This window comes from Panthera leo, chromosome F3 (genome assembly GCF_018350215.1).
Source record: "Panthera leo isolate Ple1 chromosome F3, P.leo_Ple1_pat1.1, whole genome shotgun sequence".
In the NCBI taxonomy this organism is placed as follows: Eukaryota; Metazoa; Chordata; class Mammalia; order Carnivora; family Felidae; genus Panthera; species Panthera leo.
Genome location: NC_056696.1, coordinates 15,172,676 through 15,188,112, shown reverse-complemented (window position 1 = coordinate 15,188,112; position 15,437 = coordinate 15,172,676). Strand labels below are relative to the sequence as shown.

General features: G+C 49.1%; 2 protein-coding genes across 12 annotated transcripts in view; one reads left to right on the top strand and one right to left on the bottom strand.

The window, feature by feature from the left end:
* Positions 1–15,437, bottom strand: part of CF3H1orf105 (chromosome F3 C1orf105 homolog) — a 55,845-nt gene that overhangs the window by 31,920 nt on the left and 8,488 nt on the right. For 5 of the 9 annotated variants that reach the window (XM_042924867.1, XM_042924865.1, XM_042924868.1 and 2 more), the window contains exons 2-3: positions 9,738–9,823; positions 5,850–5,937 (exon numbers count right to left, since the gene is read on the bottom strand). In XM_042924867.1, coding sequence (XP_042780801.1) covers positions 5,850–5,937; positions 9,738–9,823 — 174 coding nt within the window. The other 4 variants (XM_042924870.1, XM_042924869.1, XM_042924871.1 and 1 more) reach the window with 4 other exon arrangements.
* On the top strand, positions 10,811–13,543 carry PIGC (phosphatidylinositol glycan anchor biosynthesis class C). 3 transcript variants are annotated; one of them, XM_042924862.1, is made up of 2 exons: positions 10,811–10,907; positions 12,192–13,543. In XM_042924862.1, the coding sequence occupies exon 2, from the start codon at positions 12,367–12,369 to the stop codon at positions 13,258–13,260; it is 894 nt and encodes a 297-aa protein (XP_042780796.1). In that variant the 5' UTR covers positions 10,811–10,907; positions 12,192–12,366; the 3' UTR covers positions 13,261–13,543. The 3 variants fall into 3 exon arrangements, with proteins under 3 accessions (XP_042780796.1, XP_042780798.1, XP_042780797.1); XM_042924864.1 differs by lacking the exon at positions 10,811–10,907 and adding an exon at positions 10,930–11,195; XM_042924863.1 differs by lacking the exon at positions 10,811–10,907 and adding an exon at positions 10,930–11,239.

Sequence of the window (15,437 nt, the reverse complement as noted above, 5' to 3'; positions counted from 1 at the left end):
CTGGCAGATTCCACCTTCTGCCAGATCTTCCCTGAGACCCTGGGGGTGGTACCTCTGGGGGCTCCTCCTTCCCTCCCTCCCATCTGTGAGTTCTGAGACTAAGACGCATCTCTGAAGCTGTGATCCAAGGTTGGACGCACTAGATATCACAGAAGCAGTGATGATACTCCTGGGCCTTCAGAAAAGAGAGACCATGTCCCACAGCAGGAATGGGGAAAGGCTTCAAGAAGTGGCATTTGCACTTAAAGGGTTAGGGAAGTATGCACAGGTGGGCATGGGAAAGGGAGAATCCTTGGGCAGGTTTGTTTTTGGTGGCGTTATAAGCAGACTCTTGTCTTTCCCACAGGACATTCCTTCCCCTTTTCCAGACTTCTGGCTTCTACATTAGAGTTCATCGCAAATCAAGCAACAAACATATTTGAGAGATCTCAAAGGTGCATAGCAGGGTCTTGCCAGGTTAATGACGACTGCAGATGTGACTGCAGAGTTCCATAACCATGATGACTGTCATCCTCTAGAATCTGAAGACAAAATGGTTTATATATTGTCCTGCCCAGCCTTGTTAGCTCCTCATCCATTAAGACATAGCTTCGGTGTTACTTTCTCAGAAAGTCTTTCTCCTGACCCTCTTACCATTTTGCATACCCTAATCTGAGTTGGATGCCTGCCTTTCTGATTCCATCACAGACTTGATATACCTTTTTTTTTTTTTAATGTCTTTAAATTTATTTTGAGAGAGAGAATCCCAAGAAGGCTCCATACTGTCAGTGCAGAGCCTGAGGTGGGACTTGATCTCACAAACCGTAAGATCATGACCTGAGCCGAAATTAAGAGTTGGACACTCAACTGACTGAGCCACCCATGCACTCCGAGTTGGGTGCATATTTGCTTTTTGTTGCATTTTGTACTGTTAGTCAGTCTTTCTTTCTTTCTTTCTTTCTTTCTTTCTTTCTTTCTTTCTTTCTTCTTCTTCTTCTTTTTTTAAACAGGCTTATTTCCTCCACCAGACTGAGAGTTCTTGAAAAGCAAAAACATGTGTCAAAGATCTTTGCATCCCTAGAGCCCATCACAGAATCTGGCACACAGTAGGCATTCAACACAGGATGGCTGAATGGATGAATCACTGTAAGCGTTTTAAAGTATCACCTATACATACACACATGTGTGTACAAGGAAGTCGATGCAAACAATTTGGGATTCCATGCCCTGTAGGCCCCAGCTTCCTCCTTCCTGCCGTGCTTTCCTTCCTAGCCCTGGAAACTTCTGTAGCATCTGCTTCTCACTCTTGGTCTCCTTAAGGCCAGCTCAGCAGCAGTAGCAGGACTGGAGAGTGAATTGTCTGGTGGTTCGGAGCACAAGCCCCTGGTTATGTCATCTGTGGAGTCAGAGCCACCAAGAAAAGCAGCTCTGAAATGTTAATGGGGTTCTCATTTTCCAGGCAGCTGCCCCAGGATAGCAGATGGAAGCTGTGATGAGAAAGTGAGAGAAACCTTCTGTAGCCCGGCTGAGGAATGAAGCACCCTTGGGCTGGGGCCCAGAAGCCCCGCTTCCCATTTCACAACCGGACACATCCTGATATTGGAGGTTAATATCTGGTGAGTTTCCTAAGCTCTGGCTCATCCCCCAAGTCCTTGGCCTCCTTGAATCTTTGATAAAAAAACAGAAAAGTATGTTTCCCTTCCTCTCCCTCTCGCCACCTCTCTCTCTCTCTCCCTCTCTCTGTGTGTGTCACACACACACACACACACACACACACACACACACACACGTACCTCTCCACATAACAAAAACCAAAAATGTAAGCACCCGATGATCATTTTAGAAACAGCTATCAGAAGCATGTCTGAGGAGCACTGACAAATTTGCCTCCAACCTTCCTGCCTTTTGACACCTCTGTTCCTTTTCTCCTTTCTGCTCTTGCCTTAAATGAGAGACACCTCATTGGTCACCTCTAGTTCAACTCTTTCAATGGATGCAGTGAGGAAATTGTGGTCCAGAGGGTTAAGAGACTTGTCAGCCCATGTATTTAGTTTCAGTAAGTCAGAATTTCCTTAGATAAAGGGTCAAATGAAGACCATCTTTCCTCAGGGACAAAGTGGACTCTTAGGACCCATATGAAGGCGTAATGATTCCTACATCTCTTTGAAAAAGGTGGTGATCAGAGAGGTATTTTCAATATTAAAAAAAAACCTATGATAATTACACATTTTCCTGCTATCTGATAACAGCCATCTCAATTAGAGAATAAAGCTGAATATGGTTTTTAAAATTTTTTTTAAATGTTTATTTATTTTTGACAGAGAGAGAGACAGAGCATGAGCGGGAGAGGGTCAGAGAGAGAGGGAGACAAAGAATCCGAAGCAGGCTCCAGGCTCTGAGCTGTCAGCACAGAGCCCGACACGGGGCTCGAACTCAAGGACTGCGAGATCATGACCTGAGCCGAAGTCGGACGCTCAACTGACTGAGCCACCCAGGCGCCCCCAAAATAAAGCTGAATATGGTTTTTAAAACACTCATATGGTTGACTAGGAAACATTTCAAACATACATGAAATATTGTCAACAACTGTGCACCTACTGTCCAGACTTACTAATTTTGGGTTTTATTTCAGGTCAGTGGTGTCATTTTTAAAATCATTTTTTGTTGTTACATGTGCTTGATCAATATAAAGAGGAAAAGGACCTAGGAGTATGCAAAGTAGTTTCCGTGGTGATCACAAGCTTTCAAAATTTAAGATTCAGTGAGAAAGAAACACTCAAACGAGTCCTTGGTGGTAAGAAAACCATAAGTTGCCCTCCTATACATTCTCCCAGCTGAGTCTCTGCTGCTACAGTGTCTTTAACGGGGGCTTTTTGTCACAGGTCCGCTAAAGCAAAAGAGGTACTGCTCTTGTCTGGACTCGGACTCATTAGGCTAGAACAGCAAACCCAGATCAAAGAGAGGAGACAGGGAGTGGGGGGCAGGCGCGGAGAGACTGGGGTGGCATTTTCTGCTCCATTGGTAACCAAGAACTTGAGCTCGGTGACACCCAGCCCAGCAAGTAGGCCAAGGGGTCCCAGGGGGACCCCAGCTGGAGTCCCCAGATGGCCCGATCCGTCTGCTCTGCCTTGCAGGGAGCTCTGAGCAAGGACCTCTCGGCCTCGGTTGTCCAGCTACTGGAATACCCTTGGCTGCCCACGGCACCTGGAGAAGTCACGAGTGGATGCCTGCAAATGGCAGGTGAAAGTCGTGCGTTGTAAAGACCCCGCTCCAAGGAGGATGTTTACATGGGGCCGTGTGGAGGCTGCTTTCTTTGTGTTCATTTTCTACTTTTCTTCTTTATTAGCTCTGCCTCTCCTCTTGTGGTTCCTTTTTCTGGTATTTTGTCCCCCTCCCTACCTCTGTTTCTGTTTTGCTGTTTGTCTTCCTCTTCCCGGGTCCTTCAGTCTCTGAGCCTCTGTTTCCTTTCTGTCTCTCTTTAGTGAGAACTGCTCCAGACACACAGACCACGGCATCTGCTCCAGGACTGCCCCTGGGCAGGGCAGGAGGGCCACTTGGAGTGTGGATGTTCAGGGTTCTGCCCTTTGACCTGTGACTGGAAGAGGAAGGGAGCCAGTTGGCAGGACCTTTGCACCTGTGCCCAGAGGCCAGGGCCCCTAGCTGGCTGTAAGGCCAACGCAGCCTCCTGGCGGGTCCCTGATTTAGAGGATAAAAGAAGCCATAGAGTGTCCACAGGGCATTCCACTCCCACCAGATACTTTCTTTCCAGAAAGGAGCAGCTGCGGGCTGAGCCCGGGTTCACCTCACAGGGAACACGTGCTGGCCCCTCCCCCCCCCCCCCCCCCCCCCGTGGTGGTGGCCAACTCTGTACAATCCTGTGCACACAGACCTCGTTGAAATAATTTTTATCTTCCTTTAGCCTCCCCGTCTATTTTAGGTACTTTCCCGCGTTTGGCTCTCTCTGTTCAACACAGCACAAGACATTCAGGTTTTGCCACTTCTTTGGGTCTTCATTTCCTTGTGAGGTCTCCTGTTTCACGTAAAACGTATATTAAATAGATTTATATGCTTTTCTCCTATCAACTTAACTCTCAGGCGCAGCCAAAACCCCTAAGACGGCAAAAGGTCCAATTTGTCTTCCCTACACCTACTTGCCTTTCTAATCTGTAGGGGCAACTGGCAACTGTGTTTCACACGCAGACACAGGAGGAGAGCGGGAGCAGCGGGGGCGTTTTGCTTTCACCGCAAGAGTGATGGATTTGTGATCCCCCAGGGCTGCCTGAGACCGGCCTTCTTGGCTCAGCCTGCTCTTGCCTGCCTCCTGGTGGCCACTTCTGAGTACTGCAGGCACGAATTCTAAGCCCTGCAGAAGATTGTCCTCCCACCTGCCCCGGTCGTTATCAACGCCTTCCTCTCCCGCCTTTCCCGGCCAGCGGGTCTGGGGCTTAGAGTCTTAAAGCCTCGGAAGAGGCTCAGAGCAAACGAGGGATGAGGAGGCGCTCGGTGGCCGGAGAAAGGCTGTCTACATCAGAGGTTCAAAGAGACAGTGACTGGAAGGCTTTTTGCCGGTTCTGCAGCAATTGTCAGGTGGATCCTGTCCCCGCTCAGAACCCCCGGCGCATGTCATGGGGTCACTCGTACCTACATGCCTGTCCAGCGTATTGGGGGATTAGTGCCGTGACTCTCAAGCACAGCCCTGTCCCTGTCGGTCCCGCGCCGAAAACCTGCAACGTCTCCTCGCTGCTCCTCGCCCTGGGCCCCGCTGCCCTCCCGCTGGACCCACCCGTCTGCTTGGTTCCCTTCCCTGCAAGCCCGCCGCTGCGGCCTGATTCCTTGACGTTTACAAGCCCTTCCTGCACGCTCAGGCCCGGCGTCTTTGCTCCCCGGGCGCTTCCCTCCACTGTGGAAGTACCTTCCAGATCGCATGCGGACGCCACTTCCTCTGGAACCACTCCCTGGCGCTGTCGGCTCACCCCTCCTTTCCCTCCCACCGCCTCGCCTCTCGGGGACTTTGCCCGCCTCTGCTGGCGGCCGTGCACCTGTGCCGTCCACGCACCGTTCGCGGAGGCCGTATCTGACTCACTCCTCTCCCTATCTGCGCTCAACCATAGAAGAAGGGCTCCGTAAGCGGCTGTCTACCTCTTGACACGAGGGCCGACCCAATGGTGGCTCGCAGAGCGGAGCTGTCACCACGGTGGGCGTCACCACGAGTGGGGCACTGTGCCAAGTGCTCAGGAATCCCGCCCTGGCACGCTAGCAGCCGCCCCGTGGGTACGTGTACTTTTCAGCTGAGAAACTGTTGGGACGCCAGGGGAGCTCTCTCCCTGGGTCTCAGGGCGCCGCGGACTTCACCCGCATCTTTAAGATAGGAACCCTCTGGGCGGTGGCATATAGGAGTGTCGCCTGGCAGCCGGTCATAGTTGATTTCTGTGAGGTGGAGGGGACATGAGGACAATATGAAAGTTCACGGGTGTAGGTTGTTGTAGGTGGGACACATGAGGGATCCAGGGCGGTGATGGGACAGTGTCAGAGGCTCCAGACACTGGGACTGGCTCTGGACACCAGCTGAGAAGTCCTGAAGGCGTTGGGGCATATTTCTCAATAGGATTTGCCCCGCCCCCCCCCCCCCCCCCCCCCCCCCCCCCCCGCCGCCGCTTTTTGATGATTGTAACCTTTATTCTCAGTGCTGGTTCACTCAAGGTGGGGCGAGTGGGTGGTGCTTATTTGTTTCATTCGGCGAATATCTATGGGACAGTGATGACATTCCAGGCTTACGATCTGCTAAGGACACAGGAAATGCCTTTACATTTACATTCTATGTCATCCTAGAGCCACTAAGGGTTTCTTTTCAATTAAAAAAAATTGAGTACCTTAGATAAGACATCTGGAACTTGAAACAAAATAGGCAAATGCGTATCCTTCTTAGATGAAACCAGAAATGCAGAGGTGTGAGGAGATCTGAAGTAATCAAAACAAGAGCTAGTTAGATCATAGTCTCTGCTTTGAAGAGTCAAGCTGTTGGTTGTTTCAGAGATGCCGGGGTCCAAATGAGCAGCCCAAAATGTGCCACTTTGGCCCGTAGATTATTTTGAGCTGATAACAGTCAAGGCCCAAAAGACTCAGGAAGAAACTTTGACTTTCCCCCTAAGCGCCTAAAAGAGTTTAGATAGAGACCCTGCTCCAGGAAGAGCACAGTCACCATAGATACCTACAGTATAATATGAACTAAGGGAGGCAGACAGGCAGGAACTTGGCAAAGTCTGTTAAAATTCGTCTCCGTGTCTCATGGTTTCTGGACGGCCCCTCAAACATTTGTTTACTAAACATTTACTCTTTCCATTCTTCCTATGAATTGTCTTCCTTCCCTTTGAAATCCCCAACCCCTGCCTCCTTCTCCTTGGTTCAGGATGACATATATACCTCATTTGGCGTGACTGTCTTTGGAATCTCATGTGGGTTCCTGAATGTAAAAAATTAAGTTTGATTTTCTCTTGTTAATATGTCTTATGTCAGTTGGAGTCTCAGACCAGCCAGAAGAAACTTGAAGAATAAAGGACACTTTTTTCCTTTCCAACTGAGATAAACCAAGGGACTCCCTGAAAAGTTGTTTTCCATCCCAGTCCTAAAGGGTGCAGGCCAGTTGGCAGCTTTTAAAAGATGGCTTTGCCCTTTTAAGTCACTCTGGCTTCTCTGTCCCGTTTGTATTGAACTAACCAATGCCACTTGTGGACTGTCAGAGACAGTGTACAAATTAAGGCAGAAAAAAAATTGTTCAGGGCATCTGGGTAGCTCAGTCAGTTGGGTGTCCAATTCTTTAAAAAAATTTTTTTAATGTTTATTTATATTTGAGAGAGAGACAGAGCGCAAGTAGTAGAGGGGCAGAGGGAGAGGGAGACACAGAATCTGAAGCAGGCTCCAGGCTCCGAGCTGTCAGCACAGAGCCTGACGTGAGGCTTCAACCCACAGACCCATCATTACCTAAGCCGAAGTTGGACGCTTAACCGACTGAGCCACCCAGGCGTCCCAAGTGTCTAATTGTGGATTTAGGCTCAGGTCATGGGTTCTGGGATCCTGCCCTGCATCAGCTCTGCTCTGGGCATGAAGACTGCTTAAGATTTTCTCTCTCTCTCCCTCTACCCCTTTCCCTCACTCACACTTGCTCTATGAAATGAAACAAAATGCTTTAAAAAATTGTTCATCAAAGCAGATGTGTAATGGGTGAAATGCCCCCAGATCTCCTTCCTGAAAAGACCTATGGGGAAGTTATTCATGAGAAGTAAGTGCAGGGTTTTTTCATGCCTGGACTGCTTCCTTGGAGTCTGTGTCCCTGGATGCTGAATCCACTCATTTCTTCCCGTGGAACATATTCTTCCATCAACCGCTCTGGAACATTCTTTCTTTCTAGTCAGGGGGTGAAGCCGTGAAGCTGCAGGGATAGTATCTGTTCTCTTCACAGGTGTGACCTGCCTCGCGGCTGTTGTGGTTCATTTTATTACAGTGTAAGAGGCCAAGGCCAGCAGGGGGCCTGCACATCATAAACTGCCTGTGTATGCAGCGCTGTGCATGCCCCTGGCATTCCAGAAATGGAAACTCGGAATGCCAGGAACACCTCTCCTCTCTAATGAGGAAAGATTTCATTGTTCATTGTTCATTTACAACATGGGCACGTGAAAGGAGTTTGGGGTCCCCGAGGCATTTATGGTTTCATTTCTCCTCACCATTTCCCTGGGCCCTGGGAGAGCAGGGGAGGTGGGTCTGACCCAGCTCCTTTGCTGCCTTTTGTTTGATTTGTGAACAGCCTGGCTTGAGCTTGACACACAAATGCTGACCAAGAGACACCTTAGAACTGCTTTAGCACTCAATCTCAAAGAAGTAGGGGCTCAGTGTGACCTGAGGGCTCTCGAGACTGACGATGAGTTTGGTTTCAGGTCAGGCACTGGTGCGGGGAGCCGGGCCTCACCCTCTGCAGCCCTGCAGGTGCGTTTCAGGAGTTTGCGGATGGGGGTGCACTGAGTACATTTTGCTAGCTGTTTCTGCCTCTTTTTTAGGCTGTTCCATGTTAGAACTGCTCGTCCCAAAGTAGGTTAATACTTAAAGCACATGTGTAACTTTCTTACCGAGATCTTAGAAGAGGGTTTTGCTGGAAATAAACAGCTTGGAACCCAGGGCTTTAGCCAGAGAAAGAGTTGCTGATCTTGAAGAATTGTTTGGTGCTACTCAAACCAACCATTCTTTCAAAGACTTTGTATTCCTGTTGTCTTCCTGAAGGCTCAGGGCACCACACCGCTGTTGTCCAGTCAGCGTCTTTGGAGGTGGGGAAGCATCATTTCTCTTCCAAAGGGCTGAGATTGCTGCCCAAATACTCCCAGTTTAGAAATGAGTAGAGCTTCGCTGACCGCTTAGGTCATTTTTCCCTGTGACTAGCTTGAGGTTAGCTGGCCAGAGGGAAAACTGACCCTTCCCTTCCCAGCTGGCTGCCAATAGTCTGGCCCTTCTGACACTCCAGGACCCGGCTGTGAAAGGGAATAGGCCCTGGGGGGTACACAGCTGTATTCTGGGTCTGCCTTTTTCAAGCCCCCTTCCTGTCCCCTACCCCTGTAGGTACCCCACACTGTACAGTCAGGGACTAAGACAGCTGGGGTGAGAGAGCCCCGCCAGGGAGGCTTTACTTCTGGCTGCAGGGGCAGGTCTAATGAGAACAAGGAGGAGGGTGGGATGGAAATGGTGGACTGCTACCCTAATCAGATGTCAAACACGGGCCATTTCACATGAGCAAGACACGAGCTAGAGTTTAGATACAAAGTAAAAATAGCAGATCCGAACAAGCACTTCATAGGTGCTCTGAAAACACACACATCTGTCTCTTTGCGGAGACTGTGGCTTTGAAAAAGGGCAGCAGATAAAGCAAAGGTACATGTTATTGAACAGGGGATGTGGGGAGAATGTCCCTCATGGCGGTCGCTTATCTCTCGGCCAGAAGGTATGTGACCCTTACCAACAGGAGGAAAAACTCCTTTCGAGACTCCAACCTTCCTAGCCAACTGTTGCACGTGCCAGAGAGCCGGCCCTCTTCACCTACGAAGTGCTTTCGAAGTTGCCTCCTGACCTGCTCTCTCCTTACTCTCCCTCTGATCGCTCCCGTTCACTATTCAGCCCCACATTACCTCACGCTCCCCCTTCCCCTCCCCAGAGCTGGGTATATCACCACACCCAGGGACCAAAAATGCAGGAGGAGTGAGGAAGCCCGCTCATTCCGCGTGTCGGCACTGAGATGCTGCTAACACACAGGCACCTCCTATTTCGAAAAAGAGAAACATGTTCCATAGCAGTTTGTTGGGACGTGTCAGGCTTGGTGAGATTGGAGAGTGTCTCAAAGTTCTACACAGGCAGCTGCTACTCTACAAAGACAGGAATGTATGGTTCTAGAGTTTTGGTGGTTAAAATTAGAAAATTCCAAACGAAAGCTGAGGAGAAAAAGTAAGATGCCGAGGGGGAGGGAAGCGTGTGGAGAACGCTATCCACGGGCAAAATTCTTCCGTGTTGCTGCGTGATGGTTGCAGAGAGGGAGGTTAATCAAGAGCTCGTCCCCCTGCCAAGACTATCCTCAGTGCCCACTTTTGTCCGAGAAACCCAGGCCATTTCTGGTTTTAGAGCTCTCATCTTGGGTTTCTCAGATTTGCCCCTCTGAGAACTGCCCCAGCAATCACCTTCCGTGAGGACTTTGTTGAAACCTTCGCCCTCAGGGGCTGGGCTGTTACCTTTTGGGAAGGCTGAGCACCAGTGGCTTGTTGCTGCGGCTGGCCTCACTAAGCCAAGGGATCTTGTCAAATTTTGGCACAGAAACCTGGAGGGAAATGGAAAGAGATCGGTTTGCAGAATTTATTGCATTTGAGCATTGCCATCAAAACCAGGACCAAAGTCGGCTAATGGCAGCTCTACAAATGCCAGCACTTTCCAAAACATTTTTTATGATTTATATTTGAGTCTTTTGAGTCTCCCGTAAAGTCTCCAAGAGTAAATAGTGTTATCTCCACTTTACAGACGAAGAAAATCAGAGCTCAGGCATTATGATTTGCCAAGTCACACAGCTAGTAAGTGGATTCGGGTTTTCTGACTTTGGTGCCCCCTGTATCTTGTATTCTACTATCTCTATCCCTTTGCTGTTTTATTACTTCCATCTGTTTATGCATCCTCTGAGAGTTCTACGAAATCAGCTGAATATCAGCAACCTCCTGTTCAGTCTCCGGCTGTTTTCAGCCACAGTGTCCTCCACCCCAATTCCTTCTAGGCAGCAAAGAGGAGAGAACCACACTTGGAAGCTACAGACAACTGGATGTTAATCTTGACGAACCCGTTTTTCAGCTGTGTGGCTTTGGACGCATCACAACCTCTCTGAGCCTCAATTTTGTCCTCTGTGAGGAGATCTATCATCACTTTACAGGTCAATGCACAAGACACAAAGCTCCAGGAGAGCAGGGATTTTTGTCGTCTTCATTCACTGTTGTATCAGGAGCACCTAATACAGTACCTGTATGTGTCCAGTGAATTCACGGATGCATGGGAAGTCCCTAGTTGAGGGCCTTAGTAACCGGAGCTCAGTAAAAGTAGGCTTTATAATCTCTCGTTACCAGCCCAGCCTCTCCCCCTGGTGTTGTTCGGACGCCAAATCCTGTCTTTCTGTTGGGGACTGGCTTTTTCCTGGACTCTGAGCGGTGCGTCCTCAGAGGGGAGCCGGGAGGTCCTCTGAGCAGCCAGGAGGGGGCAGCAGCGACCTCGCAGTCTCTCTAGCCGGGGAAGGGCGCTCTTGCCGCGGAGGCTGTGGCGGACCCGGAAGCGCTCGGCCGCCGTCGCGACCCCCGGCGCCCCGGATGGGGAAGGAGGCGGGCGGCCGCCCTTCTCGGCCGCGCAGCCCTGGGAATTGCGGGCAGGTGGGTTCCGAGCGGGAGTCCGTGTTTGCGGGCCTCTTTCTCCTCCGCCATCCTCACCGGCGGCGGGCGCGGGAGGCCCCGGAGGGGGAGTGGGGCGCCCCCGGGGACACCTGCCCGACCCCCGGCCCCACGGAGGGGCGTTGCCCTTTCCGGCGCCGCGGATCCTCCAGCCGGGGCGAAGCCGTGAGCTCTTTGGGCCGGGGTCCTTGCTGCAGTGAGAGGGGCTCCCAGGGTGTCTCGTCTCGCTTGTGAAGCAAAACCTAGCGCGGGCTCTATGGAAGAAATAAGGTCGACAATAAGAATTTTCTTCGCAGACTTGCAGCATGACCCTGGTATTTCTGACTCTTAAATTTTCATTGTGAAAAAGGGGTGGAGTGATAACTTTTTAAAGGATGTTACGCTCAATTAATGGATTAAGAATCTTTGAGTCCTTGGTTTTGGTTGAATGAACCTTGGAGCCCATACCGTTTTGTTTTGTGCAGTTGTCGTTAGACTGGTACCTTCTTTCTTTTCTTTTTTCTCTTTTCTTTTCCTTTCCTTCCTTCCTTTCTTTCTTTCTTCCTCTCTTTCTTTCTTTCTTTCTTTCCTTCCTTCCTTCCTTCCTCTTTCTTTTTTTCCTTCCTTCCTTCCTTCATCCATCCTTCCTTCCTTCCTTCCTTCCTTCCTTTTCTTTCTTTCTTTCGTTCTTTCGTTCTTTCGTTCTTTCTTTCGTTCTACACATGCCTTTGAGAACTCCGTAAATAAAAGCTCTGGATCCTATCCCTAGAAATTTGCACTAAGTGCAGCTACAAGCATACAGCGACAGGGAGGGCTTTGGGTGAAGCCTCAGGGATATGTGAACCCCTGAGCTAACTGGTTTAGAGGGAGACGTGATGTGAGGCCCAGGCTTTGGGGTCAGACATTGGTTTGAATCTGGCTCCAGTGTTTATCACTGTTAACTTGGGCTAAAGTTACTTTAAGCACTTCGAATCTCGGGTTTTTTCTTGTTTACTAACTAAAGTGGAGCTAATGCTAACTTGAAAGCATGCGGGGATTAAATGAAAGAAGCTCCAGAAGGCACTTGACGCGGAGTAGGCACTCAGTACGTACTAGCTACCAGATGTCTGTTATCATCTGTGGGATTATAACTTAAAATCTGAAACAGAGGTTGAATGTCCACGGTTATTAAATGGCCACCGGACACATGTTGCTCAGACTTCTAATAAACTGGGTTGCTTTGACTTTAACCCTATTCTTCCTGGACGGTTCACAGCTTTCCGAGGTTCATGGTGTGTCTTTTTCCAGGAACTTGGCCTAGCCTGGGTTGCCGCCTTTGCAAGCGAGGCAGGTCGGTGCAGTGTCAGCCACCACCCGGCATGGGATTTCCAGAGAGGTCTTATTTCAGAACTTTGTAAGGAACGAGAACCACGTGGACTTCTGCGAGGGAGACCGAGCTGGCCTGAGCTTGAGGGAGAGGATCATGGGGACCCAGCCTGTAGCTGACACTGAGGAGGCCAAGTGGCAGAAGGTCCTGTACGAGCGACAGCCGTTTCCCGATAACTACGTGGACCGGCGTTTCCTGGAAGAGCTCCGGAAAAACATCCACGCCCGGAAGTACCAGTACTGGGCCGTGGTGTTCGAGTCGAGCGTGGTGATACAGCAGCTGTGCAGCGTCTGTGTGTTTGTGGTCATCTGGTGGTATATGGATGAGGGCCTTCTGGCCCCCCAGTGGCTCTTTGGGACCGGCCTGGCCTCTTCACTGATTGGCTATGTTTTGTTCGATCTCATTGACGGAGGTGAAGGACGGAAGAAGAGTGGGCGGACCCGGTGGGCTGACTTGAAGAGCGCCCTGGTTTTCGTTACTTTCACCTACGGTTTTTCCCCAGTGCTGAAGACCCTGACGGAGTCTGTCAGCACTGACACCATCTATGCCATGTCAGTCTTCATGCTTTTGGGCCACCTCATTTTCTTCGACTATGGCGCCAATGCTGCCATTGTATCCAGCACGCTGTCCTTGAACATGGCCATCTTTGCTTCTGTCTGCCTTGCCTCGCGCCTGCCCCGTTCCCTGCATGCCTTCATCATGGTGACTTTTGCCATCCAGATTTTTGCCCTGTGGCCCATGTTGCAGAAGAAACTGAAGGCATGTACTCCCCGTAGCTATGTGGGTGTCACGCTGCTTTTTGCATTTTCAGCCTTGGGAGGCCTACTGTCCATTAGTGCTGTGGGAGCCATCCTCTTTGCCCTTCTGCTGTTTTCCATCTCTTGTCTCTGCCCTTTCTACCTCATTCGCCTGCAGCTTTTTAAAGAAAACATTCATGGGCCTTGGGATGAGGCTGAAATCAAAGAAGACTTGTCCAGGTTTCTCAGCTGAGTTAGGGACTTCCATTCGGTTCTTAAGGGAAGCTGATAGACTAATCTCCCGGCTCATACAAGATTTGAAGGCAGAATCCCATTCTGGAAGCAACATACTATTTTGGGTAGGGGAACAGAGATCAAAAGAAAAAGCTAACCAAGGGCGTGAGTGGTGAAGGTGTTTTTCTTTCTGTTACTCTGTGGATGAAAAAGCTTTCTGGGACCCTCTTGAATTACTGCCTCATTATTGCTGTAACAAAGGAAGTGATGTGGTTTCTATTAAAAAAATAACAACACATCCATTAAGTTGTCCCATGATTTTTCTGTAAGCAGAAGGCTGACAGAAGGGGCATGAAGAGAATGAAAGTATGTGTGTGTGTTCAAGTCACTTCTCTCCTTTGGTTATCTGGAGCTCGAATCCTAGATGCTGTGACATTTTGTTGCCTAAGATCACAGAATTGGTTATTTAACCTTACCTCAGAGTTTCTACATAGTTCTTAGTGAGGCACGTGCACACTGCCTGGGACCCGGATGTGATGTGTCGCAATACATAATCAGAATGCTGAGGGAATTCAGAGGCTGGAGGCCAAACTGAATTGGAGAAACTAGGAAATATTTATTAGAGGAGATGGCATTTGAGCTTGGTCTTGGTGGTTAGGTGAGATTTCAGTAAGTAAAAGATGGTTTTAGGGCAAGGTGGCAAAGGCCTTTAGGAATCAGGTCAGTAATAAGCAAGGCATACAAGTCACACGAGTCATACTGTGTGTGGCTAATGGCAGCTGAAAACTGGATGGAGCTTGGCCCCGACCAGGGAGGGCCATCACTACTCTGCTCCAGCTGAGTGTTTCTAATCAGAATGTAGGCCTGGCTGCAGAGCTGCAGATTTCTGATGACATCTAATGATTTCTAAATGAAGTCTCAGTAGCTGTAATTGTGATTTTTAATGTGAAATCTGACTTGTAAATTCTGCCAAATTTAAATCTGGACAAAAGCCACACTTGCATGCAACATGTGGCTGCCTTTGGGCCACGTCTGTTTTTTTAGGACAAGCACAAAAGTGGGAAGGTGTTTCATGGGAGATCAGCGTTCTGGGGGTTTGAGGGAAAGTTGGAAAGGAAGGTTTGAGTAACAAGTAGGGGTGTGAATGTTTAGGAATTTGGGCTTTAACCACAGGTCATTGGGAGCAATCCAGTTTATCTAAGGAGGGAGCAAATGCTTGGATCTTGGGTTATCCAACTGCTCTGTGTTTCAGTTTTTCCATCTGTAAAGTGGGAATGGAAGTATTTACCTCTAGAATTGTGATAATTAGATGAGATGTATGAGTGCTTTGAGGAACTCTGGGCGCGTAGCAGAGGAACGGTAATGTTCGCCGTTAACTGCTGTATCAGGTTGATCTCTAGGACGACTTGAAGAGGGACAGAGATGAAGTATAAGATGCACCGGGTGCCTCCCAGAATATCTGGTAACTCATGACATAACTCATTTGGGGCAAGTCCCTGCACCATCCCTTCTCACTAGAAATTAATTTCAAGTCAGAAACTAAGTAATGCTTGTATTTCTCTGAACATAGATTTCTCAAAAAATGTCTTGAACAGGACTGTGAACTAGTGTCTTCAGCTCTTTGGACTGATAAGAACAGTGTTTCATTAGGATGGGTAGTTTTCCTTAGGGCCAATTAGATTGCTTTCCTAGTCCCAAGGACACTGGCCAGAGGGGAGAGAAGGATCTTGGAAACTGACTTGTGGAGCTCAAAGCATCGATCCTGCATTGGGTGTGGCCATTTCACCCCTCGTGAGTGGGCAGAACTGGCTCATAGTTACTGTATAGTTCACATCAGGAACAGAGCAACAGTGGTTGGAGGTAGTAAAGAATTGTATATGATTGTGCTTTTTTTTTTTTAGTGTTTTAATACATTTGCCCTATTTGAATAGGTATGTGATTTTCAGCTTTAGGGAACTCACGTAAGCAGCAACATCTGTGTCAATGAGCAGAAAGTTCCCCAAATTTGAGCCACTTGCAAAAACAGTTTCAGTGGAACGAATTAATGTGCCTGTGCTGTCATTTTTCAGCTCTTCTCTGTCACACTGTGTATAGTATTTGGAGCCCCCCCAAGACCTGACCATATTTGGTTTGGTGGTTGTAGAAGCTTGGTGTGGAAATGGGAGGGGGACAGAGAGTTGAGGGTTGGATGATGTA

Coding starts and splice junctions, on each gene's coding strand:
- PIGC (XM_042924862.1), top strand. CDS start 12,367: ATGGGGACCCAGCCTGTAGCTGACACTGAGGAGGCCAAGTGGCAGAAG.